Source organism: Anolis carolinensis, chromosome 2 (genome assembly GCF_035594765.1).
Source record: "Anolis carolinensis isolate JA03-04 chromosome 2, rAnoCar3.1.pri, whole genome shotgun sequence".
In the NCBI taxonomy this organism is placed as follows: domain Eukaryota; kingdom Metazoa; phylum Chordata; class Lepidosauria; order Squamata; family Dactyloidae; genus Anolis; species Anolis carolinensis.
Genome location: NC_085842.1, coordinates 58,361,179 through 58,387,997, shown reverse-complemented (window position 1 = coordinate 58,387,997; position 26,819 = coordinate 58,361,179). Strand labels below are relative to the sequence as shown.

Genomic DNA, 26,819 nt, shown 5'->3' with positions numbered 1-26,819 from the left:
TTGAATAACGTAACCAGGAGCATCTACAAAAAAACCTTGAAATCTTATTATTGGCTTGAATTGAAAAGAAAGGCAACAATTACTTTCTTTCAATGTTAATGTCCACAAGATTTTAATTTCTTGCATTAAGTGAGACTCATTTACAAATTGAACATGAGAAGTGGTATAAAAATACATTCATTTACAAATAAGCTCTTCAAAATTCAAATAATACATAACATTATAGAAAAGCTAAATTATTTTTCTTCATTAAAAAAGGAAATTATTAAAGAGATTAAAAACAGCCTAATTTAAATGAAAATTAAAAAATTAGCCTGTCTTCTGCACAGCTCCCAACCATTAGTAATTAAAACCATACTTCAGGAGTCAAATTAATACTAAGGCACCTTAAACAACAGGCAACCAATAACACAGTGAGGGGAGGGATGCAAAGAAATCCAGGAAATGTAGGCATGTTGAAATGATTGTGCTTCAATTAAACACTTATAACTAATTTCCTCTTTATGGAGAATCATAATATTCAAGCTGGTCAAAATTAAAATATAAATGCCAAATCTCTATTTACATCAATCACATGGAGGAACCAACATAACTAGAGAGGGATTTCCTTCTCATTTTCTCAACTTGCACTTTCTTACAAGCTATAGATTTTGTTTGTATTTTGTCTTAGTATGGCTAACATGATGGACATCGGCACCTCCTTAAGGCGAGCAATCTCTTTGACTGTGTGCAAAGCTACTCCTGGGTGTGCAAACTGGCACACGCTTTTGGGCACCTAAGAAAAAATGGAATAAAAGCATTAAGAAGAGCATGTTTTTTATATTCTGCAGAATAGGAGTAGAAGTTAAATTTAAGAACAATTTGAATATCTTCATGCTGCTATGTGACTCTGACCAGAAATCCATCTAGCACAAGATGGCAACAATAGAGGAAGTATGCAAGAAAACAGACAACTACTAACAGGTCGATTAATTTTCCCCGATTTATTCCCAGCTTTTGATATTCAGAAGACCAAGGACAATTTGATAACAATTCCACCATCATCACTTATGAATATACTGTAAAACAAATGCACCTCTAATTTTGAGGAGTCAGACTGGTGTACTGGAGAACTAACTATGAAGATTTGTTCTAGCCAAAGATAAGTATGGGCTAGTTGCTGTTGCTGCACAGGTGAGGCAAGGCATCACGTATTCATAGATTACTGGTAGGCCATTTCAGTAAGCTCCATGGTTCCTCCTTCAGTTTGTTCTCTAGTCAACACTACAGGAAAGTGATAAAAGAATCCTCAAAAATAATAACAGAAACAAAACTATTGCCACCTTGGGTGGGAATGTAGCATGTCAGAAAGTTAAGCTGTAAAAGACCTGTTTTAAGAATGCTCTTCCTGAAGTGAACATGTCTAGTACATTATGCTTAGTGAAAGTAGAGGGCAAAGCCCAGATTCTGCAGACTCCCTTTAGTGGAGCATTAGTAGAAAAGGCTACTGAGGTAGCTACAGATCCACTTGAACTTGCAATCATGTTTATTCATCAGCTAAGACATCTTGGTTGGCATGGAGGAGGAAACTCCCTTCCCTCCACCCCGAGTGGTGGGGAGGAAAGATCTAGAGAGCCACTGACTTCATAAAGCACAAGCGAATGAAAGAAACCTAACAGCACCAAAAACTATTGAATAAAATATGAAGCATACTTTTTGGATAATATATAGCTGAGTGAGACAAGGAGAGGAAAAAATGAGAAAAATCAACAAGAATAAGTGAGAAGTGAATGTATTCACGGCTGGAATCCCTGGGGTGTTTTGTAGTTTTGAAATCTTCTGAGAATGCCAGCCACAGATGCAGGCGAAACATCAGGAAAAAATGCTGCTAGAAAACGGTTATACAGCTTGGAAACTACACAACATCCCAGTGAGAAGTGAAGATACAATTTTTTTCTTCTGTATTTGGCAAGGAGGAGAAAAACTGAAGGAGGTGCCAGGGATCTCACATGATGCCTTGCCTGGGCAGAGGCTGCAGTTAAACCTTTAATGGCTCCTCCTCTGCTGGCTGAGAATAAAGCATTTGAAAGGGAATATTATTTTTTATCCCTCACATAACCCTTGATCATGTTCCTCTGTTGTAATAGATAAGGAGAATAGTAGAATATCTACCTTTACCACTTTGAAGAGGCCTACCACTTTCACCAGACTGGTGTGCAAATGGATGGGAACTCCTTCAGACTCAGTTTACATCACACAATATTATTTTACCTCAAAGATACTGAATCCAGTTTTTTTTTTACTGAGCTTCAAAGAGTACTAGACCAACGTGAGTTATTTAGTCCCTTATAAAACAATTTTCTACATCAAGCATATATTATTTTGTTGTCTACTTCAAAAAGTACAGCATAAACCTATTGCTCCTAAACTATGCATCAACTCTGTGCTTATTAACATTTACTTTCTCAAGATACCACAAAGTATTTTAATGCAGCATCAAAGAAATATATGTAATTTTTTTTTACAAACACCTTACCTGCCTAGGAAGGAAATACGGTGCATCTGTTTCTACTACTATCCTGCTTAAAGGAATTTTCCGAACTGATTCTCTCGCCTCATGAGCTGATGGATATGTCAGTAATGCTGTGAATCCAACAGTAAGATTTGGAAAGTAGTCCAACAGTGGTTCTATGACATCATATCTGCCAGTAAAGCAATGCCTGAGAGGAAAGAGAAATCAGGGGTCATTCTGCAACATAAAATGATCAACCAGCAGCAGAAAAACAAAAACAAAAAAAAAACACACACACAGAGTATGCTAAAGACAGCAAGCAATGTACAGAATTAATATGATTGCTAACACGCTGTTATTTTTTCTTGTATTAAAAGCCAACATATTGAAATTTTGGTTAAAATCAGTTGGAGAGAAAGGTATAATATGTTCTAGAACTATATGCAGTCATGGGGTTTTTGACAATGAAACTGCAATTTACAATTCAGGTTGTGTCTTAGATTTTACCAACACTTTAAAAAATATTAGGAAAAAAAATCAAATAGCAATACTTTAAGAGAAAGGGATGATGTTCAAGTGGCAAGTGGGTTTATAATGTCCATAAACCTACATGCCAAAAAATGCTTTGGTCCACTGGTGATAACTATACCTCAGAACTAGAAGTATATGTTCACTTCTGCTGGGATGCAGAGTTAGAAACAAATGAACAAACTGCTGTTGAGTTTCTTTCCTTCCCAAACTTCAATGCAAGAGAGAAATGCACATCTCTCTCCCAAGCTAAAGGGAAACATTTCCACTGATTCTAACCTTTTTCATATCCCAGCACAAAGCAAAATCCTAGCTTTTCCCCTCAGCATGTGTCAGAGTCTAAGATGGAGAAGAGCTTCTACATATTCACAATGAAGGAAAATAATATTTTTTTCCTTTGGGAGCAATATTCAGAGGATATAATGAAAGTAGGAATTGAATTATTGCAGTAAGTAGACTTGTGCATAGATCTGTTTTAGCCATTTTACTTTGGCCAAACCGGCTTCTTCTTCGGCTCTATTGGATGGCCATAACGGCAAGGGCCCAGCCATCACATTTAGTACAAAATACAGTAATTGAAAGATCTGAGTGAACTGTTATATCTGTCTCTTAAGCCTAATTTTAATTTGCAAGCACTTTTATAAGATACTATGAGCAAAATGAGAACTCAATGGGCAAAGTTTTAAGTCATGCTATATTGGCTTATATCAAGCATCTCTGTGTTTTTTTTCACAGCCCGAAAAAATGTCTCTAGGAAACTTATAAGCAGATCATGAATGCAAGAGTTCCCAACCATAATTTCCATCACATGGCCTTCATAACTTTTCCGTAAAAATCAAATGCTGCTTTGGCAATAATATTTATCAAGCAAACTTGTCTCACCATATTATTGGGGGAGATTAAGTTTCTGAGAAGCTATGCTAGTTTTCAATCTGAGAAAATTTGCTCTAGATATTGTAGCCTCCATACCATAATATATACTATAATATCACACATACATACATATATATATATACTATAATATATATATAATATATACTTGGCTCTCCATATCCATGCATCCATGGATTCAACTATCCTTGACTTGAAAATATTCCCTTCTAAAAAATTCCTGTAAGCGAATTTTGATTTTCCGTTCTATATAAAGGATGCCATTTTACTACATCATTGTATATAATAGGATTTAAGCATACATGGATTTTGGTATCCATGACAGTCCTTGAATCAAACCCCAGCAGATATCAAGGGCTAACTATAATCATACGAAAGATGCATTTCAGAACTACTGGTCTTCCATGATTATTTTTCAAAAATCAACACTGTTATAGAATGTATAATACTTAGTACAATTACCTGTGTATTTTGTAGTCTTTTGGTACACATTTTTTCATGATTTCCAACAGATCCTCATCAGCATCTCTGCAGTGAATTACTAATGGCTTCTTTAAGGAAACAGCTACATTCAGTTGTCTTTCAAATACCTGAAGCAAGTAAGAAATCGTGACACTTTCAACTGCCATTAGAACTGCCCTAAGAACAAAAGGGTAAGACATGGGGAGAAATATTCTCGCATAATGTCTATCCATTACAATTTGTTCTTTTTACAAATGTAGCTAGCTATACATAGTCCATTCTGATAGACCTGCCAAAATACGAACTATTTCAAAGAACAATAACAGTGACAACTGCCTAGTATATATTGTATATTGTGTCTATGCATTTAGAAGCTCCATGCTAAAGTTAAAATATTCTGAAAAAATTAATACTGAATAAACAAATCTAAATAAATCTACAGATCTATTTCTAAGTTAATCAACAGTTCTTTTTTTTTACTTATTGATGATTCAAAGCAAGTGGGTGAAAGAAGTGGTCAATGGTCACGAAACAAGGCAGAGTTCCAGCATGCCTAAAGGAGACAATTAAAAGGAATACAATACAGTGGGAAAAGCCCTACTTGTATCCCACCATATTGGACAACTATTGGCCAGTTTCCCACATGTCATTTTGGAGCAAGGTACTAGCATGTGGTGGTATCCCACTACCAGTGGTTTTTGGATGATGTGGGTTATCTCAGTTCTTTCAATCTGATTTCAGTACTTGATATTGACAGATAAAGCTTTGAATACCTTGGTGGATGACCTATACAGGGAACTCAAAGCAGGAGGATGTCCCTGTTGGTTCCGCCAGATTTCTCTGTAGCTTTTGAGATAATTGACCTGAAAACTTTCTTGATAACCTTCCTGGAATGGAATTTGCGGGCAGTGTTTTACTATGACTCCAGCCTTTCTTAGAGGGGTGAATTGAGGTGGTGCTTGGAGACTCCCATTCAACCTCAACACTGTTAGCCTGTGGGGTCCCTTAGGGCTTGGTTCTGTCACCCATGCTACTTAACATATATAAAAAACCACTGGAAGAGGTTGTTCTAGGCTATGGTGCCATCAATATGCAGATGATATCCAATGATTCATTTACACATCAATCCACAGAAGCTGTCCCAGTCTGTTATCAGACTATTATCTGGTTCCTGATATCAGCAATGGACTGGATGAAGGTGAACAAACTGTATTCAGACAAAACAGAGATGCTCCAGTCAAAAGGCAAATCAAGGAATAGAGATTCACTCTGTGCTGGACAGGGTTGAACACCTCCTGAAGATGCAGGTATGCATCTTGGATTATGTTTGGATTTAGTCCTAAATCAGGAAAGACAGGTTTAAGAAGTAGCCAAGTTAAGATTTGTGTACCCACTGTACCTATTCCTAGAGATATTAGATCTTGCTATGTTACTTGCATTAATTACATTCCATTTGGATTGTTCTGATCTGCTGTGTGTGGATGCTTTTGAAACATGTTCAGAAACTTCAGTTGGTTCAAAGAGATGCCCAGGCTGGCTATAGGAAGCACAGCTGCGTCAGCTTTACTGGCTGGCAGACCATGTTCGAACACAATTCATGTGGTTATGACCTAAAAAGACCTATATGGCTCAGGTCCAGGCCATGCTAAGGATAATGTTGTTCTTATTAGTTTGCTGATGTTCTGAGATCTGTTGATGAGGCCAATTTAATCTGTCCCACCAGTTACACAGGTACATCTGGTGGGAACTCTGGAAAGGGTTTTAATCAGAAGATGCTCTGGAGTTGTGAACTTCCCAGATAGGCTAGACCTGCATCTTCATTTATTTTATTGATACTTTTACATTTTAAAGTTTTTAGTTATGTTTTCCGAGTCCCAAACTGGGAGAAAGGTTAGTAATAATAATAGTCATCATCATCATGGTAGCAGAAATATGCTGGTGCTACTTCTCATGCCCTGGCCACTTAACTTGAACTTATGAATAAACAGTACTGCTAATTCTGAAGTATCAACACAATGTAATTTACATACTGCACATATCCTACATGCTTTTTAACTGAGAGCCAAATTAAAGCCTGTCTTGACTAACTAAATAGCAAAAGACTAGGACCAATCATATCTTGGATAATTTTACCTACCTCCAAGATTATAGGACAATATCCAATAATCATTCCCAAGATTCTAGAAGAACACTGCACATAAATATGTATTTTTAAAAGCCCAAATGTTATTTAGCAACTTGCTCACTTTTAGAGTGGGTAGCAGAATATTCTGAGCAGTGATCTGGCATGGTATTTCCTAAAAGAAAGTCAATAATCCCAACTAAAGGTTTACTTTTTCAAAAATTTACAAACTGGAGGACATCAATTCCAACTAGGGTTTGTTTCAGGTTTATCAACAAGAGACCTTGGCCCCACAATCTAGAAGTGGAGCCCTTTACCTTATGCTGCTTCGGGACTGCAGTACTACATTTATGAGAGTAATCAAGACCCATTTCTCCAAAGGCAATAGCTTTGGGATGCCTCATTGCCTGTAAAAGTTGCCTTTCATAAATGTCTGAGTAGTAACGGGCAAAATGTGGATGGCAGCCAAACGCACCCCAAACCATGTCTTCCTTTAATAGGTCTTCCCATAAATAGTTGTTCAAGTTACGAGGATCACAAAAGTCAGCGATACAGCCTTGAAATTCTTCAGGAAAAGTGCTATCATAAATATTTCTAAATTTAGAAAAGGTGCCCCTGTAAGAAATTTTTGAATATAGCATGTCCAGATGGCAGTGGGTATCAATAAACCCTTCTTCTAAATATTTAGGTAAGTCATCATGTAAATCCCGGTTAACATGACTTTTAATGACAGAGTCCGACTTGCGTGAGGTGGAAAAAATAGGAACATGGGATGACGGTACTTCTAAACTCTGTCGTCTGTTTTTCTTTTCACACTGCAATGGAGAACCAAGTGATCGTGGTCTATCATGCACTTTTTCCACAGATGGTACTTGATCTCTTGATGTGTTTAAAGGAGTACCAATTGTAAAATCTGAAATGTCACAAAGATGGCTAGCATTTGAAGCATCTTCAGAAGGGCTTGAAACAGGAGGACAATTCGTTGGCTTGGGACTGCTCGTCCAGTATTTTGCATAATCGCTCATTCTACAACTGTATAAATGAGGAGGGTACATTACAAACTCTGTTGCTGATACTGAATTCTCCTTTGTTTCTGATGTACTGCAATTTAGGATGGAATCCTCCTGTGAGAAAGTAGGTGGTTTCTCCACATCCTCCAAGTCAGACCAGTCACTTTCATCTGAGGGCTCTTTCTCTTGCTTAGTAAACTGTAAGTCAAAAGATTAAAACACATGATCAAACCAAGACTCAATTCATACTGATTATCTAGTACAGGGGTTCTCAAACTGTGCACCAGGGAACCCTTTGTGGCTCAGCGGGTGAAAGTGAGGGGCTCCACTGCACCATGCTTCTTCTCACCTCCTTCTCTTTCCTCCTCCTGAGAAATGCATGGAAATTAGTTTTGAGCTGCCAGAAATAACAGCAGCAGCATCCTCCTAGGCACAGACTCTTCCCACCACCGCCCAGACTCTTTTCCTTGCTGCCCAGACCCTCCCCTCCCATCCCCTCCCCCCCTGCTTTCTTTGCTTCCAAAATCCTATTTCACTCCCACCACTCAGAGGGTGTTTTTTCTGCAAAGAAGAAGGGAGCTGTACTGGATGCCCTCTGGGGTTTCTACTATTACTACTACCACAAAGGCTGGATTGTCATATGTTGGGGTTGCTTTGATTGTATTTTTCCAGCATGGCAAAAGAGGGTTGGACTGGATGGCCCCAGGGGTCTTCCAATGAAATGCTGTTAAGTTTATGTTGGTTAAAATTGTTCTTCATTTTAAATACTGTATTGTTCTTTCTCTTCCCTTTTTGCACTGTGTGAATTAGATCACACAAACACTCTCCATCTATCTGCCACATTTCTTGGGGCTCCACGAAAAACTTTTGCTTCAAAAGGGATTACGCGGCTGAAAATGTTTGAGAACCCCTGACCTACTATCTGTTTTGCATTTTAGGTTTGTTCACAGAAAAATACATGTAATGGGAGATAGCTAGGGCACAAGGACAAAAAAAAAAGAGGAGACAGGAAAAAAACCCACAATGAAATACACAGCAAAGCTCTTATTTTGGACAAATGAAAGCTACATTGAAGGCTAAGCAGAATATTTAAACATACATTATGCTCATTGTTTAGAAACTTAACTGATTTTGGTACTGTTTCATTAACCAGGCAGAGGCCACTAGGGGCCACTAGGGAGAGAAGCAGGAATAACCTCTTTAAAAGGCAGCAGACCTTTCAGAAGATAGCTAAACGACATATATTTAAATAGCAGCATGTTAGCTTCATAGCTTGTTATCCTGCCAGAGTCACCAGCAGCTCATTCTGGGTAATGTGCTTGAACCACTATGAAAATCCATTCCGGATTAATGAAAGCTCAAGAGTATGCAACTATCAGCGTCAAGACAGAAAAGCTGATATTACCTCCTTAAAAGTAGATACATTTTCTACCTCTCTGCATGATTCTGCTGAATTACTCCCACAAAAGGTCTCCATATCTTAGGTTACACATGAACACCCACATCTGTAATTACTCCGGAGAAATGTTCATCTTATAGCCTTTATGTCTTTCAGTGATGCAAGCTTATGCACCCATGCCTAAGGATTCTTACTAGCACAATAAAATTATACCTTTGTGACAAAGTAAATGACTTTATTTTCCTGCCAATGTAAGGTTTAAAGCAGGGGTCCCCAAACTAAGGCCCGGGGGCCGGATGCGGCCCTCCAAGGTCATTTACCTGGCCCCCGCCCTCAGTTTTATAATATAATATTTTTATATCAGTTTTAATAATATAATATATTGTATATACATATAATATTGATAATAATCTTATTATTATCTTACAATATAATACTAATAGTAATACCATATAATAATATTAATTATATGGTATATATTACATATTATATAATAGTATAGTGGTATAGTTCAATATAGTAATATATAATGCTAATATTGTGTTATGCTAATAATATAATATATTGTATGTACATACAGCTGCTCTGAGTCCCCTTCGGGGTGAGAAGGGTGGGATATAAATGTAGTAAATAAATTGAGTAAATAAATAATTAATTTTAGACTTAGGCTCAGCCAAAGTTTGACATGACTTGAAGGCACACAACAACAACAATCCTAATTAACTTGACTATCTCACTGGCCAGTAGCAGGCCCACACTTTTCATTGAAATCCTAATAGGTTTATGTTGGTTAAAATTGTTTTCATTTTTAAATATTGTATTCTTTCGTTGTTGTTGCACTACAAATAAGACATGTGCAGTATGCATAGGAATTTGTATTTTTTTTCAAATGATAATTCGGCCCCTCAACAGTCTGAAGGATTGTGGACCGGCCCTCTGCTCAAAAAGTTTGGGGACCCCTGGTTTAAAGAAAATAACTGATACTATCTCAAGTTTTAGTTAAGGCTGTGTTGTCTGTATTGTGCCTTCCAGTTGCTTTTAACTTATAATGGTTCTAAGGTTTCTTAGCAAGATTTGTTTGGAAGGGCTTGTCACTGCCTTACTCTTAGGTTGAGGGAGTGTGATTTGCCCAAGGTTGCCCAATGTGTTTCCACAGGTGAGCAGAGATTTGAACCCTCGCCTCCCAGAGTTCAACATCCAGGGCACTATGTCACACAGGCTCTCTATTGTTATCGTGATAAAATCAGTGACATTTCAGGAATAGTTCACTATGTATGATTTCTTTTCAGAAATATTTAAGTACAGGTGAATGTCTTACCTTTTGATTTACTTCAGTTTCTTTAACAAGAACCTGCTTTGGAGAAGGCTGAACAATAACTGTCCTTTGGAAATTCACAAACTCCTTTTTTGTTTCACTCTTTGTGTCAGATGAACTGGAGGAAGGGCATTTTTCTTCTGACACAGTTCTCTGTCTTGCCACAGTACTGTCTTTGGCTGTCATTTCACCATCATAACATGAAACATTAGACAAACATTTCAAGTGGGTCTCAGGTCTTTGAGATTCCTTTATACTTAGACTGGCATGAGCATTTTCCTCAGCAATTATACTTTGTTTTTTTGCAGAGTCTCTCTTACCCTTATGTTCTCCTCCAGTTTGCAAGAGACTACAAATGTTTTGTAAATTGTTATCCAATTCCCAAATCTTTCTACAAGGTCTATTTTTACCACCTCCAAAAGAAGTATCATTATCCTCTTTCACTGTAGTTTTTAGGCTGGTTGATTCCTGCTCAAGTTCTAACTCATCTTCAAATCTCTGTAATTTGGATTTATGTCTTGAGTTACCCCCTGACCTGGATACCTCTTTTCTGCTATGCCGAGAAGTCTTATGCTCTTCCTTAACAATGGATTTCTGAAAACAAGATTCCTCTGGAAATTTTGGCTCACCTTCAAAATGTGGTAATTTAGGGACATGTTTTGACTTTTCCTCTGATCTGGAAGGATCTTTTCTGTTGTGCCTAGAGGTACTAGGTACTTCCTCAACAGATATTTTATGAAAAGTGGAATTCTGAGGAAGTTCTGGCTCATTTTCATACCTGGACACTGCATGAGTATGTCGTGTGCTGCCACTAGATCTAGCAATTGCTTTTCCACTGTGCTTAGTGGTATTATCTTCTTTTGTATCAGCTTTCTGAAACCTCGACTCATGCTTAAGGTTCTTTTCTCCATCTGACTTTGAAACTACAGCAACATGTCTTGAGCTGACATCTAATCTAGAAGACTCTTCTCTATTCTGTCTGATAGAAATGTTAATTTTATCTTTTGCTATAGCTTTTGAGTCTTTCTCACTTTGCTGTTCTTCAGGTTTTGAGGCTACTGAGAGATGTCCCAGCTTGTCAGCTGATCCAGATGCCTCTCTTCTTTCCCTGTGAATTCCATTTGGAGTTACTGCCTCTTTTTTAGCGATTAGGGCTCCACCAAATATACCCCGCAGAGCTTTACGGTATATTTCTCGAGCACCCTGATCTTGATTGTTGCTCCTCACTCTCCTCCTCCCAGATTCAGCCACTGCCTCTTTTGGGGTCTCTTTCCTTTCCACGCTCGATGTAAGAGTCGGGCTGGAATCGCTGCAACCATCTTGTCTGATCTAAGCAATAGGAACAGTGTAAGCTGCATACAGCATAAATCATAGAAATTATGTCTCCCAGAACCCAGAATTCCATTGCATTTGACTTATCATTCACAAACAGCATATTCACATTTCAACTCCTTACACTTCCTCTCACCTTTTGCTGTTGGTAGGAACAGCTAAACCACATATGTCAAATCAAGGCCTGCTGGCCAAATCTAACCCACCATGTATATGGACCTCTGGATGTTGGACTACAAACTCCTGTAGAAATCATGACTAGAGAAGATAGGATTTGTGCTACAGTAACATCTGGCAGGCTGCGGTTTGTTCTGTTTAGTCAGGAGAGTAGGCTTTGAATTTAGACTCAAGGCTTGTGGATAGGACGTCTGACTTTAAAATGTCCATTAGCCTTTCCCCAACCTCAGAGTCAAAAGTGCTGTTGGGTTACAATTTACATTATCCCTAGTCCACATGGAGGATAATCAAAAGTGATTGGAGTTGTCATTCAATAACATCTGAGGTCTGATCTTGGATTATAATTATTGATTTATTTTCAAATAACATGCCAATGCCCTCAGTTACTCTGATGTGATAAAGGTTTTCACATCTTAGTTAGTTTCACTTTTCCTATTGGCAGCAGGAACTGAGTAGAAGCAAAAGAACTGCATAAACTTCATGAAAAGTAAGGAACATTCTTTGGAACTTTGGCTTATCATTGTTTAAATGTAAAATTCCTCATACCCATTGATTTAGCAAAAACCAACTGGCCAGCTGCCTATGTAGTTAAATTGAAGAAACCATGTAAGTTGTCATTTATTTTTAAGTTAAACCAGCACTCGCCAACTTCCTAGCTAACAATGAACACACAATTTGTTAGATTCTAGATATGTTTATTTAGTTTCATATTCAACATATTGGAGCATCTCATCTCCAAAATAAACCTGGTGAAAAATATGTACAGGCAGTCCCAGAGTTACAAACATCTGACTTACAAATGACTCACAGTTAAGAATGGGGATGAGACGACAGAAAGTGAGAGAAATCTATTCCTTGGAAGAGAAATTCAGCCCTGAAAAAATTATCATGGGGAAAAGGTGTCTCAACTGAAGCTTTTTCACCAATCCATTTTCCCCCCAAAATCCAATTATTACATACAAAATGACTAAATGATCAAGGGTCTGGAGAACAAGCCGTATGAGGAGCAACTTAAAGAGCTAGGCATGTTTAGCCTGCAGAAAAGAAAGCTGAGAGGAGACATGATAGCCATGTCTAAATATATGAGGGGAAGTCATAGGGAGGAGGGAGCAAGCTTGTTTTCTGCTGCCCTGGAGACTAGGACATGGAACAATGGCTTTAAACTACAGGAAAGGAGATTCCACCTGAACATTAGGAAGAATTTCCTCACTGCGAGAGCTGTTTGACACTGGAACTCTCTGCCCTAGAGTGTGGTGGAGGCTCCTTCTTTGGAGGCTTTTAAGCAGAGGCTGGATGGCCATCTGTCGGGGTTGCTTTGAATGTGATTTTCTTGCTTCTTGGCAGGGGGTTGGACTGGATGGCCCATGAGGTCTCATCCAACTCTATGATTCTATGAAATTCAACTTAAAAACAAACCTACCAAACCTATCTTGTTTGTAACTTGGGGAGTGCCTGTATTTTCAAGGCAAACATACAGTTAGCCCTCCACATTCACTGGGGTTAGGGGCACACAACCCCTATATATATATATATATTTAAAATGAATAAAGGAATTCCTATTTTTTAAACTGAGAGAACATTTCTGTGGGACTTCTTGGGTCCTCCTGTGCAACTCTATAATCAACTTCCACTGGAGGCTGACAATCATGGAGGACATAGAGCAAGCTACAGAGAACATCCATGAATCATCAAATCTGTAAAAATCATCTCCACAAATGTGGAGGGCCAAAATGTATTTTTCTCTATAAATGGAAGGTATTATGGAAATTTTATTTTACTAATGTTAAAACTGATTAATTCAACAATTGTCCAGATAAGTTTTCCCTTTTTTCAAATATATCAACTAAGTTATAGTTAATATACCAAGAGTATATTTTTTCGAATACATATAATTTACTAAGCCACATGACACTAAAAGCACAATTCTATACTCACGTAATAAAAATATAAATACCAAAAATATAAAAAATACATAAAAAGTTACCCCTTTTCGACATAAACCATTTATTTTGTGCTCATTATGGTACCTGTTGTTTTAGAGATTCTCCAGGTGCAGATGTCACATTTCTCCTAGACATGTCACTAGCTGTATTCTTTACAAGTAGGCTTCTACTAAAAGGGGATTGGCCCAGATTCTTCCGAACCACGCTGTCGCTGTCATCATCTATTTCAAACTCATCAGAGGAAGAATCCTCTGCTGTGAACGAAGTTCTAGAGAATGCCTTTGTGAATGCAGTTGCCTTGTTGTTGTGACTACTGCCAGGGGAAGGATAAGGCGGCCCTTCTGTTGTGAGCTTGAAATATTTGGTCGGCGAGCTAACGGACAAGCTGTCCCACTCTATTTTGCGTCTCCTGTTTGGCTGCATTGAGGCTGGCTTACCTGGACACGAGCAGAGAGAAAACAGACAGTATATAGTCAGCTTTATCTATCCACAGACCTGGCCATCTAAAATTTAAAAAGTCCAAAAAGAAAACTTTAATTTGGTTGTTTTATATAAGGAACATCGTTGCACGCAATGGGACTCCAGCATCCAGATTTTGATACCTACAGGGAATCCTGGGTTGTAGCTATGTGGTAGAATTTATTCATATTGATACCACTTAAACTAAAGTGATTCAAAGGTGTGGAATCATGAGCTGTAGTTTTACATGGTTTTAAAGCTGGCATAGGCAAACTTTAGTCCTCCAGATATTTTGAAATTCAACTCCCACAATTCCAAACATCCTACCTGCTGTTAGGAATTGTGGGAGTTGGGAGTCCAAAACATCTGGTGGGCCAAAATTTGCCTATGTCTGCAAAGCCTTCTCTGGAGATGGTGCTGGTGCCTCTACTCCCAGGATCCCATAACATTGGGCCACAGCAGTAAATGTGGCGTTAAACTGTATTGATTCTACAGCATAGATGCACCTCCAGTAACAAACTTCATAGAATCATAAAATTGGAAGAGACCTCGTGGGCCATCCAGTTCAACCCCCTGCCAAGAAGCAAAAAAACTGCATTCAAAGCACTCCCGACAGATGGCCATCCAGCCTCTGTTTAAAAGCTTCCAAAGAAAGAGCCTCCACTACACTCTGGGGCAGAGAGTTCCACTGATGAACAGCTCTCACAGTTAGGAAGTTCTTCCTCACACCCAGGTGGAATCTCCTTTCCTGTAGTTTGAAGCCATTGTTCCAAGTCCTAGTCTCCTCCTCTTAGCCTTCTCTTCTGCAGGCTAAACATGCCCAGCTCTTTAATTCGCTCTTCATAGGGCTTGCTCTCCAGGCCCTTGATCATTTTGATCGCCCTCCTTTGGACACATTTCAGCTGTCGTCATCCCCCTTATATTGCGGTGCCCAGAATTGGATGCAGTATTCTAGGTGTGGTCTGATCAAGGCAGAATACAGGGGTAGCATGACTTCCCTGGATCTAGACACTATACTCCTATTTATGCAGGCCAAAATCCCATTGGCTTTTTGGCCGCCACATCACATTGTTGGCTCATGTTTGACTTGTTGTCCACGACGACTCCGAGATCTTTTTCACACGTAATGCTGTTGAGCCAGGCGTCCCCCAGTATGTACCTTTGCGTTTTGTTTTTTCTGCCTTGATGGATACCACTGCATTTTAGAGTAGTCGTGGCTTTAAGAAATAGCATAGATGAACTATCTACAAGCTGGTCTAATGGTGGCAAGAAGTTGGTCGAGTTAGGGTGCATCCACACTGCAGAATTAACACACTCTGGCACCACTTGAACAGCCCTGGCTCAATGCTAGGAAATCCTGGGAGCCGGTGAGGCTCTTTTGAGAAGGCTTAACTCCTTTTAAAAGGACAGCGGCCAGAATTCCATGGCAATGAGTTTTGGTGGTTGAAGCGGCGCAGAACTTCATTAATTCTAGTGTGGATTAGGTATGGGCCAACTTGGGAACTTCCCTCAATGTGTTTTGGACTTCAACTCCCACCATTCCTATGCGGCTGAGGGGGAAAAGGAAAGGGCCCGAGGGAGTGGGAGTTGAATGGTGGGAGTTGAAGTCCAAAACACCTGGAGGGAAGGCCCAAGTTGGCCCATATCTGGTGTAGATGCCCCCTTAGGCACTAATACCTCATCAGCCCCATGCTCCCTGCCCCTCTCTGTTCCCTCCTTTGATTTCTCCCAACCTGAGGGTGCAGGAAAGAAACTACAGAGACAAACTGCAGAGCCAGGCGCCAAGAAAAGGATACATGAAGGAGTTAGAAGAAGCCATTCCCACAGGGGTGGTGGGCGTGGCTTCCTCGTTTGGGAGCCCCAGCAGCCATTGGCTGGCTCCCCAACCTCCCCCTCCCTCCCTCCCCCCGCCGCGCGCCCCTTCTGATTCAAGCAGTGGCCGTTGGATTGGTGGCACGCGGCGCCCAGCTGCCGCTGTTACTCACGCGCTAAGGCCGCGCGCCCCCTCCGCGTTCCCCCGCCGCCGCCGCTGTTGCTTGCAAGCTGAGGCCAAGGAGAAGGAAAAGGAAAGAAGAAGAAGAGGGCGATGCTGGGAGGAGCCTGATTGGCTGAGGCGCGTCAAGAGGCACGTGACCGGGCTTGGCGGCCACGTGACCCAGCCCACAGGAAGGAAGGAAGGAAAGTAAGTAAGTGAGTGAGTTGTGTGAGTTTTCCGGGCTGTATTGGCTATGTTCCAGAATCATTCTCTCCTGACGTTTCGTCCACATCTATGGCAGGCATCCTCAGAGGTTGTGAGGTTTATATATCTGTAAATATATAAGGTAAAGGTTTTCCCCTGACGTTAAGTCCAGTCATGTCTGACTCTGGGGGTTGGTGCTCATCTCCATTTCTAAGCCGAAGAGCCGGCATTGTCCGTAGACACCTCCAAGGTCATGTGGCCGGCATGACTGCATGGAGCGCCGTTACCTTTCCGCCGGAACGGTACCTATTGATCTACTCACATTGGCATGTTTTCGAACTGCTAGGTTGGCAGGGCCGCTCACGCCGCTCCCGGGATTGAACCTGGGACCTTTCGGTCTCCAGCTCAGTGCTTTAACGCACTTTGCCACCGGGGCTCCTCTGTAAATATATATAAGTATACTAGCTGTGCCCGGCCACGCGTTGCTGTGGCGAAGTCTGGTGGTATGGGAAATAAATATTGAGGAATTGGTGGTAGTTAAGGTAAAGGGTAAACGTTTTCCCCTGACATTAAGCCCAGTCATGTATGATTCTGGAGGTTGGTGCTCATCTCCATTTCTAAGCCGAAGAACTGGCGTTGTCCGTAGTCTCCTCCAAGGTCATGTGGGATGACTGCATGGAGCAGTGTTACCTTCCCACTGGAGCAGTACCTATTGATGCACTCACATTTGCATGTTTTTGAACCTCTGGGTTGGCAGAAGCTGGGGCAAACAGTGGGGGCTCTCTCTGCTCCCCCAATTCAAACCTGCGGCCTTTCGGTCCAGAAGTTCAGCAGCTCAGCGCTTTAACACGCTGCGCCATCAGGGGATATTACAGTAGAGTCTCACTTATCCAACATAAACGGGCCAGCAGAATGTTGGATGAGCGAATATGTTGGATAATAAGGAGTCATTAAGGAAAAGCCTATTAAATATCAAATTAGGTTATGATTTTACAAATGAAGCACCAAAACATCATGTTAGACAACAAATTTGGCAGAAAAAGTAGTTCAATACGCAGTAATGCTATGTAGTAATTACTGTATTTATGAATTTAGCACCAAATGTCACAATATATTGAAAACATTGACTACAAAAATGCGTTGGATAATCCAGAACGTTGGATAATCCAGAACGTTGGATAAGTGAGTGTTGGATAAGTGAGACTCTACTGTATTTCCTAAAGATTGTGAATATACAATATTTCTGATTGGGTTTTTTTATGTCTGTTGGAGGCAAGTATGAATGCTGCAATTAGGGAAAATGATTAGGATGTAATGGCCTTGCAGCTTTAAAGCCTGGCTGTTTCCTCCCTGAGTGATTTTTTTGTTGCAAGGTGTTAGCTGGCCCTGATTGTTTCCTGTCTGGAATTCCCTTGTTTTCAGAGTGGTGTTGTTTGCGATATTTTATGTGCTTCTGCTGTCTGTGGCCCTGAGAAAACAGAGGATTTGCCAGACTTTGATGATGGGAATATTTTGTTGGGAGGTGTTAGCTGGCCCTGATTGTTTCCTGTGTGGAATTCCCCTGTTTATTTACTGTCCTGGTTTTAGAGATTATATTGTTCTGCATTATTCTATCCCAGTAATTATTTCATATTAAAGTAGAATCTCACTTATCCAACATTAGCTTATACAATATTCTGGATTATCCAATGCAGTCTGCCTTTTCATAATCAATGTTTTTGTAGTCAGTGTTTTAAATTCATTGTGATATTTTAGTGGTAAATTTGTAAATACAGTACAGTAGAGTCTCACTTATCCAACATAAACGGGCCAGCAGAACGTTGGATAAGCGAATATGTTGGATAATGAGGGATTAAGGATAAGCCTATTAAACATCAAATTAAGTTATGATTTCACAAATTAAGCACCAAAACATCATGTTAGACAACAAATTTGGCAGAAAAAGTAGTTCAATACACAGTAATTCTATGTAGAAATTACTGGATTTATGAATTTAGCACCAAAATATCACAATATATTGAAAGCATTGACTACAAAAATGCGTTGGATAATCCAGAACATTGGATAAGCGAGTGTTGGATAAGTGAGACTCTACTGTAATTACTACATAGCATTACTGCGCATGGAACTACTTTTTCTGTCAAATTTGTTGTATAATATGATGTTTTGGTGCTTAATTTGTATAACGATTACCTAATTTGATGTTTAATCGGCTTTTCTTGAATCCCTTCTTATTATCCAACATATTCACTTATCCTGCCGGCCTGTTTGTTGGATAAGTGAGAGTCTACTGTATATTGATAATCTTATATTTTCTGCTTAGAACTGGATTATATGAGGCCCCTTCTTCACAGCTGTATAAATTGCACACTGACGTGGATTATATAGTAGTGTGGAGTCAAGATAATCCAGTGCAAAGCAGATAATATAAGATTATAAATGGGTTATATAGCTGTGTGGAAGGGCCTTGAGTCTACACTGCCATATAATCCAGTGCAAATCTGATAATCTGTGGAAGAAGTCTAAGTGAGGCCTAAATCTCCCTGTCCCCTAACTGAAATCTGGCTGTCCCTTGGTTGCTAGGCAACCAAGTGGGCAGAGATTAGCCCTCTAAACTGGCAGCAATTGGATAAAAAAAATTATTGCTCTCCCACTAATTAGGACTTTATTTTTCTTTTCTTTTTGTTGTATCAACCTTGAGGCATGGATGATGGGTTGTGCTGTCAAATTTCGAGGTTGGGGGGCCTGTACTTTTGTTGTTTTGTGAGTCGCCGTGATGCCATCACTCTTTTATATATATAGATAAATATATATGCGCTCCATGCAGTCATGCTGGCTACATGACCTTGGAGGTGTCTACGGACAACGCCGGCTCTTCGGCTTAGAAATGGAGAAAGGCACCAACCCCCAGTCAGACATGACTGGACTTAACGTAAGGGGAAACCTTTATCTTTACTTTAAGTGAGGTTTGTATATCTGTGGAAGGTCCAGGGTGGGGGGAAAGAACTCTGGTCTGCTTGAGGTATGTATGAATGTTGCAGTTGGCTACCTTGATTAGCAGGCACATGAAATGCACTGCAGACTAACTCAAACAGAGAAGTCAGCCTGATAAACCTACCTGGACACAGCATTTTGTTTGAGAACACAGAAATGCTGGACCACTCCAACAATGACCATGTCAGACTACACAGAGAAGCCATTGAAATCCACAAGCATGTGGACAATTTCAACAGAAAGGTGGAAACCATGAAAATGAACAAAATCTGGCTACTGGTATTAAAAACACTCTAAAATCAGGACAATAAATAAAGAACAACACTCTGAAAACGGGAATTCCAGATAAGAAAATCGGGACCAGCTAATGCCAAATCCCCATGCCAAGTCTACAAGAAGCATGTTGAAATGGAGGTGTATACTACTGGTTCATCTGAAGCCCTGCCAAAGAAACAGTGGAATAGGAGCAAAGAGAAGAAGCTGTGTCACTGGACTTTATATGAACAAGACTCTTTCTGATGACCAAGTGAGTGCAAAATCTAGACTCCATTGCCAGGATATGTATTTCCTGTGGATAAGAAGAGGCGTCTTAAGTTTCCAATCCAATGGTTCAGCAGATTTCCCTGATTAGCCTACCAATTTCATGTTTAAGGTGCACTCTGTAAGTAGGATGTGGTGTTTGGAATAGAAGTTGTGGGTAAAGGTGGTCATCAGAAGCTTGGTGCATTGGTCGCTAAACCATTTGTGTGATGGAAAAATGTAATATTTATTTATTTACAGTATTTATATTCTGCCTTTCTCGCCCCGAAGGGGACTCAGTGCAGATCAGAGAACATATATACGGCAAACATTCAATGCAGATTATAACAATGACAAGATAGACAACAGATAAAGGTATATATGTATAGGCTTTCCCATCTTTCGGCATCTTTGGAGGCTGTGCTCGGTTCTGGCAACCGAGGGGTGCTGTCATTCAATCTCCCTGCCAAGTTTGTAAACTTCCTCCTTTTTCTGATCAAATACTGAGCCTAAATACCTCCCCACTTTAATGCAGTTCCTGTTTATCTACTCACATTTGTTTTTGAAATGCTAGGTAAGCAGTAGCTGGGCTAAAGGTCAGGACCTCACCCTGACCTGGGCTTCAAACTCTTAACCTTCTGGTTGGTAAGATTTATTGTAGCTTGGTGATTAACCTGTACTAAAGCCTGGCCAACAAAAAACATTGTAGTAACTGCCCCACAGAAAACCGAAGTGTGCGGGGCAGATTGTACGGGAGAAGGCAATCCTGTAGGTAACCTGGACCCAAAACATGTAGGGCTTTAAAGGTAAAAACCAACACTTGATACGTTGCCCATAAACTAATTGGCAGCCAGTGGAGTGACTAGTATAGGTGTGATATGCTCACTAAATGTTCCCGTAACCAATCTGGCTGCTGTATTTTGAACCAGCTGGAGTTTCTGAACTTAGAAAAAGGGCAGTCCAATGTAAAGCAGATTGCAGAAGTCCAACCTTGAGGTTACCAGTGCGTACACTACCATCTTCAGGTCCTCCAAATCTGGGAAGGGGTGCAGCTGGCGTATCTGCCGAAGCTGATAGTAAGCACTCCTCCTGACTGTCACATCTACCTGAACTGACATTTGGAGAGACAGATCCAGGAGCGCTCCCAAGCTTTCACAGAGAGTGTGACCCCATTCAGAACTGATTGACACACCTCCATCCCCAGATAAGGAACCTTTAAAGTACAAACCAACAAACACATACTTTGACTTTTATATAGTTTTATATTTATATCCAGTTTTCCTATCTTAAGACCCAAAGCGGCTCAAGAGGATGACAAAAGACTGATACCACCTGGAAGGCCATGAGTTCCCCATCCATGGTGTAGAACATACATTTTAGGTATCAAACATGTTGCACAGTTCACTGATGAGGCAAAAATACTACAGACCTTAATAGACCATTAGGGACTACATTCACAGAACAGTTCCAATATTTTATTTTACATATATAGGTAATTATGCACTTGGAGCAAAGGATCTGCAATATACATTACAGCACAGTACTATGGCTCATGAAGATACGCATCTCCTCCTATTATAGTAGTGCATAATGTTCTATTATAGTTTTGATGCCTCTGGCTGCATTTGTGTATAAATTGTGTTGGATTTCTGAGAGTTGCCTTTAAATACAAATGTATAAAATTGTACTGGAAGACTTGCATGTTTAAAAGAAAAATCCCAGTATGTGAAAATAACAGAAGAATATACAGTGAATGCAAATGTCAACATTTATTAATATTCAGATGTAATAGTATTGTCTATAAAAACTATAAAATACAAAATATGCTACAAAATATTTCCAACATAAATATTTCATTTTGCTTCTTAAAGGGAAGTGAATAAATGGATATATTTTTATCAAACAAGATCAGCTTACTCAAAAATAAAAGAATACAGTATTTATATTGCTTATGCCCTCATTCTTCAAACGCATTCACCTATTATAAATTGATTAATGCTGATTCTCTGAGCTCATATTTACAAGAAACAGACATTCCAAATCCATTTGACAGAAACACCTAGAATCTCTGGCTCTACAGGAACACTGATTGTTGAGGTTTTTTCAGCTTCTTTCCCCTCACATTCCTGTCTCTCCATTTGATTTTCCATACCTTAAATATCTTTAATGCTTTGGAGTGAAACATAATTTGTATAGGATCAGATGAGAGGTGCATGGGTTCAGTCTGCTGTTTCTCAAACGAGACTATTGCTAAGAGCTGAATGAAGTCATTGCATTGGGAGTGAGAAATGTGTGGCCTGCCAGACATTGTCGAATTGCATCTGTCGGGGGTGCTTTGAATGCGATTTTCCTGCTTCTTGGCAGTTTTTGAATCTTCCCCAACAGTCAGTATTTTGTACACATGAATCATAACTCAGGCTTGACACACTTTAATTCCTTGCTACAATATTTCTTTTTCTTCTAAAAACAACTGGATCTTAGAAGTGTGCTGATACACCTTATGATTTGGATCGTCTGATTTTTGTTACATGACGCTCCAGTCTTATAGTTGTTTTCTGGAATAAGAATTGTTCTGACAAAAGTTTATGTCAGGTGCAACTCACATCATACCTGTGCTCTACTGAATTATTCATGTCTTGCTTATGACTCGTTATCTAAATGTCTCTGTAAATGCACTAAGCACCACACATATAATGTTTACATTCTTTTACATTTTCTCAGCACTTTATAAGTTTAAAATCTTTTCTTTCATGCGTAATCAAGCAGTAAGACTGTTCATACAAGCTCAGTTGCTGTATCATATTCTGCAAATCACAGAATCAAAAGCCGCAGAGATAGTGTGCCATTAATTTCAATATTTCACACAAAATGAAACCAATCCAGTTTTATCCCAGTGATAATTCAGCTAACCAGTGTCAATATTCCATACTGATCAGCTTTCAACACTTCAAAAAAATGATATTTTCTTATCCATCCTGCATTTCCCTTTAGTTTCAGGGAGAGGTTTTGCCAACTAAAAGATATTTCAGCCACACTTACAAAATAGTGAAAGACATACTCTTGGCTTTTCTCACATCAAGAGAATTCTCCCACCTTGTATAATATTATGGTATGTTTCATGCATATGAATCCAGTAATGCCTATTTTGGTTGTAGTGGCAGCTGCTAACAAAGCTTAGTCTTTGTAAAATCCCATTGAAGATGACATCACTAAACTGAAGAGTCAAAAAGTTCATAACTGTTTATCTTATTTTCTTCATACAATAAAATTTGTTCCACCAATTTCTTCTTTGCGCTGTTGATCTTTATTTCTTTTGCTTCTGCTGCTGAAAACAAAACAAACATCACTGACATGAACAATAAACACAGTCACTTCTAAATGTTCATGGTAATAGAAAATCAAAACTTATTTTGAATAACTATCTAATGCTGGTTCACTTTACAGGTAAAGTTTTCAACCTATAGAGCTAGGAATGGATAAACAGTTGCTTACATCTCACAGAAAACAAAACAAAAACTAATCTTAAAACAGCCAGTGTCTACAAAGACTGTCTAAGAATAATGACAAAGATAGCCCAAGGCCTCCAGGCATAATACCTGATAGATAGTCAGTTCAAATTAGTTTATTATTATTAAACCCACATCCTGTGTGTTTAAACTTTGATCCATGTATTTTAATATGTATTTTATAGAAATACATTCATATGTGTACTTTACGGAATATTTACAATGATTATGTGTTTTAACTATGTTGTAACTGCCCTTGGTGGCGCAGCAGATTAAACCACTGAGCTGCTGAATTGCTGACCGAAAGGTCGGCTTTTGAGCTCCCACTGTTAGCCCCAGCTTCTGTCAGTTCGAAAACATACAAATGTGAGTAGATCAACAGGTATCGCTTCGGCAGGAAAGTAATGGTGCTCTGTGCAGTCATGCCGGCCACATGACCCAGGAGGCTTCTATAGACGACGCTGGCTCTTCGGCTTAGAAATAGAGATGAGCACCAACCCACAGAGTCGGACATGACTAGACTTAATGTTACGGGAAAACCTTTACCTTTACTAACTTGCCGTGAGGCACAAGGAGAAACGGGTGAGAAAGAAAATTATTATTACATTATTAAATGGTTCAGATATGGATTCAAAGTTAAAGAAAAGAGAGAAAGAAGAATTGTGGTGTTGCTCAATTGTTACATTTTTGGATTATCCAAAGTTTTATGATATTTCTGGGGTGATTGCCAATACCTGAAGTACTAAAGCATTAATGAGATCAGATCTGAGTCAACAAAAAAACCAGTGTGGCAAAATCTGAGCCCATTCCTTAAGGCAACAGTTGGCAAGTAGACAAATGCATCAGAGCACAGCATCCATTCTTGCCAAAGGTATTGCCATCAGTGATGTGGGTTTTCCAGAAAAAGTAGAGCTGGAAATTTTTCCAATGTTCTAAACAATATCTGATTATCCTGGGATTTGTAGTTTGATGAGGCACCAGCACTCTTTGACTGAGAAGGTTAAAGATGTTTTAAAATTATAGTTCCCATGATTCCATAGGTCTAAGCCAGTTATTCCCAACCTTTGGGTCCCCAGATGTTTTCTCCTTCAACTCCCAGAAATCCTAACAGCTGGTATACTGGCTGGGATTTCTGGGAGTTGTAGGCCAAAACACCTGGAGACCCATAGGTTGAGAACCACTGCGCTAAGCCATGGCAGTTCAAATGATTTCAAACTGTATCAATTCTAGTGAAGATGCACCCTAAGCCGCTGGCTTCTGCATCCACTACAAAAGTACTCTTTGTATTATTTCTCCTGCAGTGAATTAAAGGCTGTACATTTCTCAGCGGTAAATCTATCCAGTCTTATACACACTGACTATAATATATACTGGACCCAAATAATCACTTTCCTGTAATTTCCTCACCCAAAGAATACATAAAAACATCTTGTTACCTTGTGATGAACAGCCAGGAGCAGTGCTTGAAGAAACAGCTTCTTCCTGCAGCTTCATGCTTTGACCAAAGTTTGTATTTTCTGTTGTGAAGTTATTGTTGCATTCTAGATCACTTGGCAGAGGCCCGGCTAAGGAAGTGTTTTCCAAATGTTGATGGCTTCTCCTTTGTAGCTGGCAGTCAGCATCCTCCATTGGATCCCAAAAAAAGTTACTTGATTCATCTGACTCACAAGGAACATGCAACATCTGCATGGAATATGTTTCAGGAACTGTAGCTCTTGTCAAAGGGGGTAACAAATCATTGCAATTCAGGGAGACTGAATTACGCTCGTAATTGGAATTGACTGGGAAACCATCAATGAACGAACTTGCCGGCTCATCATTGGTTTCTTCTGGGATATTGATGGAGGGTCCAAAGCAACTGCTTCCCTGTGTCATCTTTTGATGCTGCATTTGACGATGTGCCATTTCCACAATTTCCTTCACCTGTTTTTAACAAGAATGTTCAATATTGTGTTGTCAAAGGCTTTCATGGCTGGAATCACTGGGTTGCTGAGTTTTCCAGGCTGTCCGGCCATGTTCCAGAAGCATTCTCTCCTGACATTTTGCCCACATCTATGGCAGGCATCCTCAGACCTCACAACCTTTGAGGATGCTTCTTGAACGTGGCCATACAGCCTGGAAAAACTCACAGCAACCCATGTTCATTTGTATTTGATTCACTAAAATAATAAAACCTCCTCCCCTCTCAGCACTGTAGGTTCTTAAGTGAACAAAAAGAGTGAAAAAGCTTTCAAACAGATGTAATATGACCTTTTAATTCATTCAGCTGCTAGGCAGCTGTTGAAAGACCCACTAAAGCTACATGGGCCTTACTGATTCGGTTGAAACTAGGAATAATCCCAAAGTTTAAAAATTGAAAGAAATGTTCCTGACAGGAAGGAAAACAAGGTCCACAGTCTCCCTCTCCTCGCCTTGCCTCATACTCTGTTGATTTGTTTGGCAATAAGCAGCACTTGTCTTTTCTTTTATTGAACGTTAAAGAAAGTGTGCTGGTAAAGAAATACCGTATTTACCTCTGCCAGATCAGCATTCTTTTTCCTCAGGCAAACACAGGCAGCCATAGCCAAATGTACACCAGCTGTTTCTGGCAAGCCAGCTGCTTGCTTGTCTTGATATTTGTGATATATTTCCATTGCAGCAACTTGTTCAAAGGTTCTTTCCTTAGAAGAGGACAGTTTTTTTGCTGCCTGGATTTCTTCAAGGAGGACGTCTTTCTGTTGAAGAGAAAGGTTGCGAGAGATGCAGATGATCCATCTCTTTGGAGGAACACTTTATTTGCTGGGTGACACAGTACTTCAAAATCACATTGTGACAAGAAGTCATCCATTTCCATATTATCTGCTTAGAATGTAGATAGACTGCACACAAAATATGATAAGGTCATACTGACTGAAAGGGATAATGTTGGCCTTCCAATTCACTAGTATTTTGTAACAATCTTATAATTGTTTTGTCGAAGGCTTTTGTGGTCGGAATCGCTGGGTTGCTGTGAGTTTTCCAGGCTGCATGGCCATATTCCAGAAGCATTTTCTCCTGACGTTTCGCATCTGTGGGAGGCATCCTCAGAGGTTGTGAGGTCTTTTAGAAATTAGGAAAGTGAGGTTTATATATCTGTGGAATGTCCAGGATGGGAGAAAGAACTATTGTCTGTTTGAGGAAAGTGTCAATGTTGTAATTGGCCACCTTGATTAGCATTTAATAGTCTTGCAGCATCAAAGCCTGGCTGCTTTCTGTCTGAGGGCATCATTTGTTGGGAGGTGTTAGCTGGCCCTGACTCTAAAATCCGGACAGTAAATAAAGAGCAACACTCAAAAAATGAGAATTCCAGACAAGAAACAATCAGGGCCTGCTAACATCTCCCAACAAATGATCCCTCCAGGAAGCAGTCAGGCGTTGAAGCTGCAAGGCCATTAAATGTTAATCAAGGTGAACAATTGCAACATTCACACTTGCCTCAAACAGACAAGAGTTCTTTCTCCCACCCTGGACATT

General features: G+C 39.7%; 2 protein-coding genes and 1 long non-coding RNA gene across 5 annotated transcripts in view; 1 reads left to right on the top strand and 2 right to left on the bottom strand.

Moving 5' to 3' along the window:
• Positions 1-83: 83 nt before the first annotated feature.
• On the bottom strand, positions 84-16,238 carry tatdn2 (TatD DNase domain containing 2). Of its 2 annotated transcripts, none has more exons than XM_008117001.3 (7): positions 16,115-16,238; positions 13,755-14,107; positions 10,222-11,547; positions 6,812-7,702; positions 4,373-4,500; positions 2,516-2,699; positions 84-775 (listed from the first exon to the last, which is right to left on the bottom strand). In XM_008117001.3, exons 2-7 carry the CDS (start codon positions 14,091-14,093, stop codon positions 635-637), a joined length of 3,009 nt encoding a protein of 1,002 aa, XP_008115208.1. In that variant the 5' UTR covers positions 14,094-14,107; positions 16,115-16,238; the 3' UTR covers positions 84-634. The 2 variants fall into 2 exon arrangements, with proteins under 2 accessions (XP_008115208.1, XP_062825839.1); XM_062969769.1 differs by lacking the exon at positions 16,115-16,238 and adding an exon at positions 15,863-15,984.
• Positions 16,174-26,819, top strand: part of LOC134296013 (uncharacterized) — a 51,291-nt gene continuing 40,645 nt past the window's right edge. The window contains exon 1 of the long non-coding RNA XR_010002563.1: positions 16,174-16,311. This is a non-coding gene — a long non-coding RNA (uncharacterized LOC134296013). The remainder of the gene's footprint in view (positions 16,312-26,819) is intronic.
• Positions 21,064-26,819, bottom strand: part of irak2 (interleukin 1 receptor associated kinase 2) — a 50,633-nt gene continuing 44,877 nt past the window's right edge. Inside the window, exons 11-13 of one of the 2 annotated variants that reach the window (XM_008116998.3) lie at positions 25,841-26,041; positions 24,764-25,250; positions 21,064-23,146 (exon numbers count right to left, since the gene is read on the bottom strand). In XM_008116998.3, coding sequence (XP_008115205.2) covers positions 23,031-23,146; positions 24,764-25,250; positions 25,841-26,041 — 804 coding nt within the window. In that variant the 3' untranslated portion in view covers positions 21,064-23,030. The remainder of the gene's footprint in view (positions 23,147-24,763; positions 25,251-25,840; positions 26,042-26,819) is intronic. The other variant, XM_008116999.3, reaches the window with a different exon arrangement.

Coding starts and splice junctions, on each gene's coding strand:
- tatdn2 (XM_008117001.3), bottom strand. CDS start 14,093: ATGCAGCCAAACAGGAGACGCAAAATAGAGTGGGACAGCTTGTCCGTT. Junction 11,548..13,754: donor GAGAATCTCTAAAACAACAG/GTACCATAATGA, acceptor CCTATTGCTTAG/ATCAGACAAGATGGTTGCAG. Junction 776..2,515: donor CGTATTTCCTTCCTAGGCAG/GTAAGGTGTTTG, acceptor ATTTTTTCTTAG/GTGCCCAAAAGCGTGTGCCA.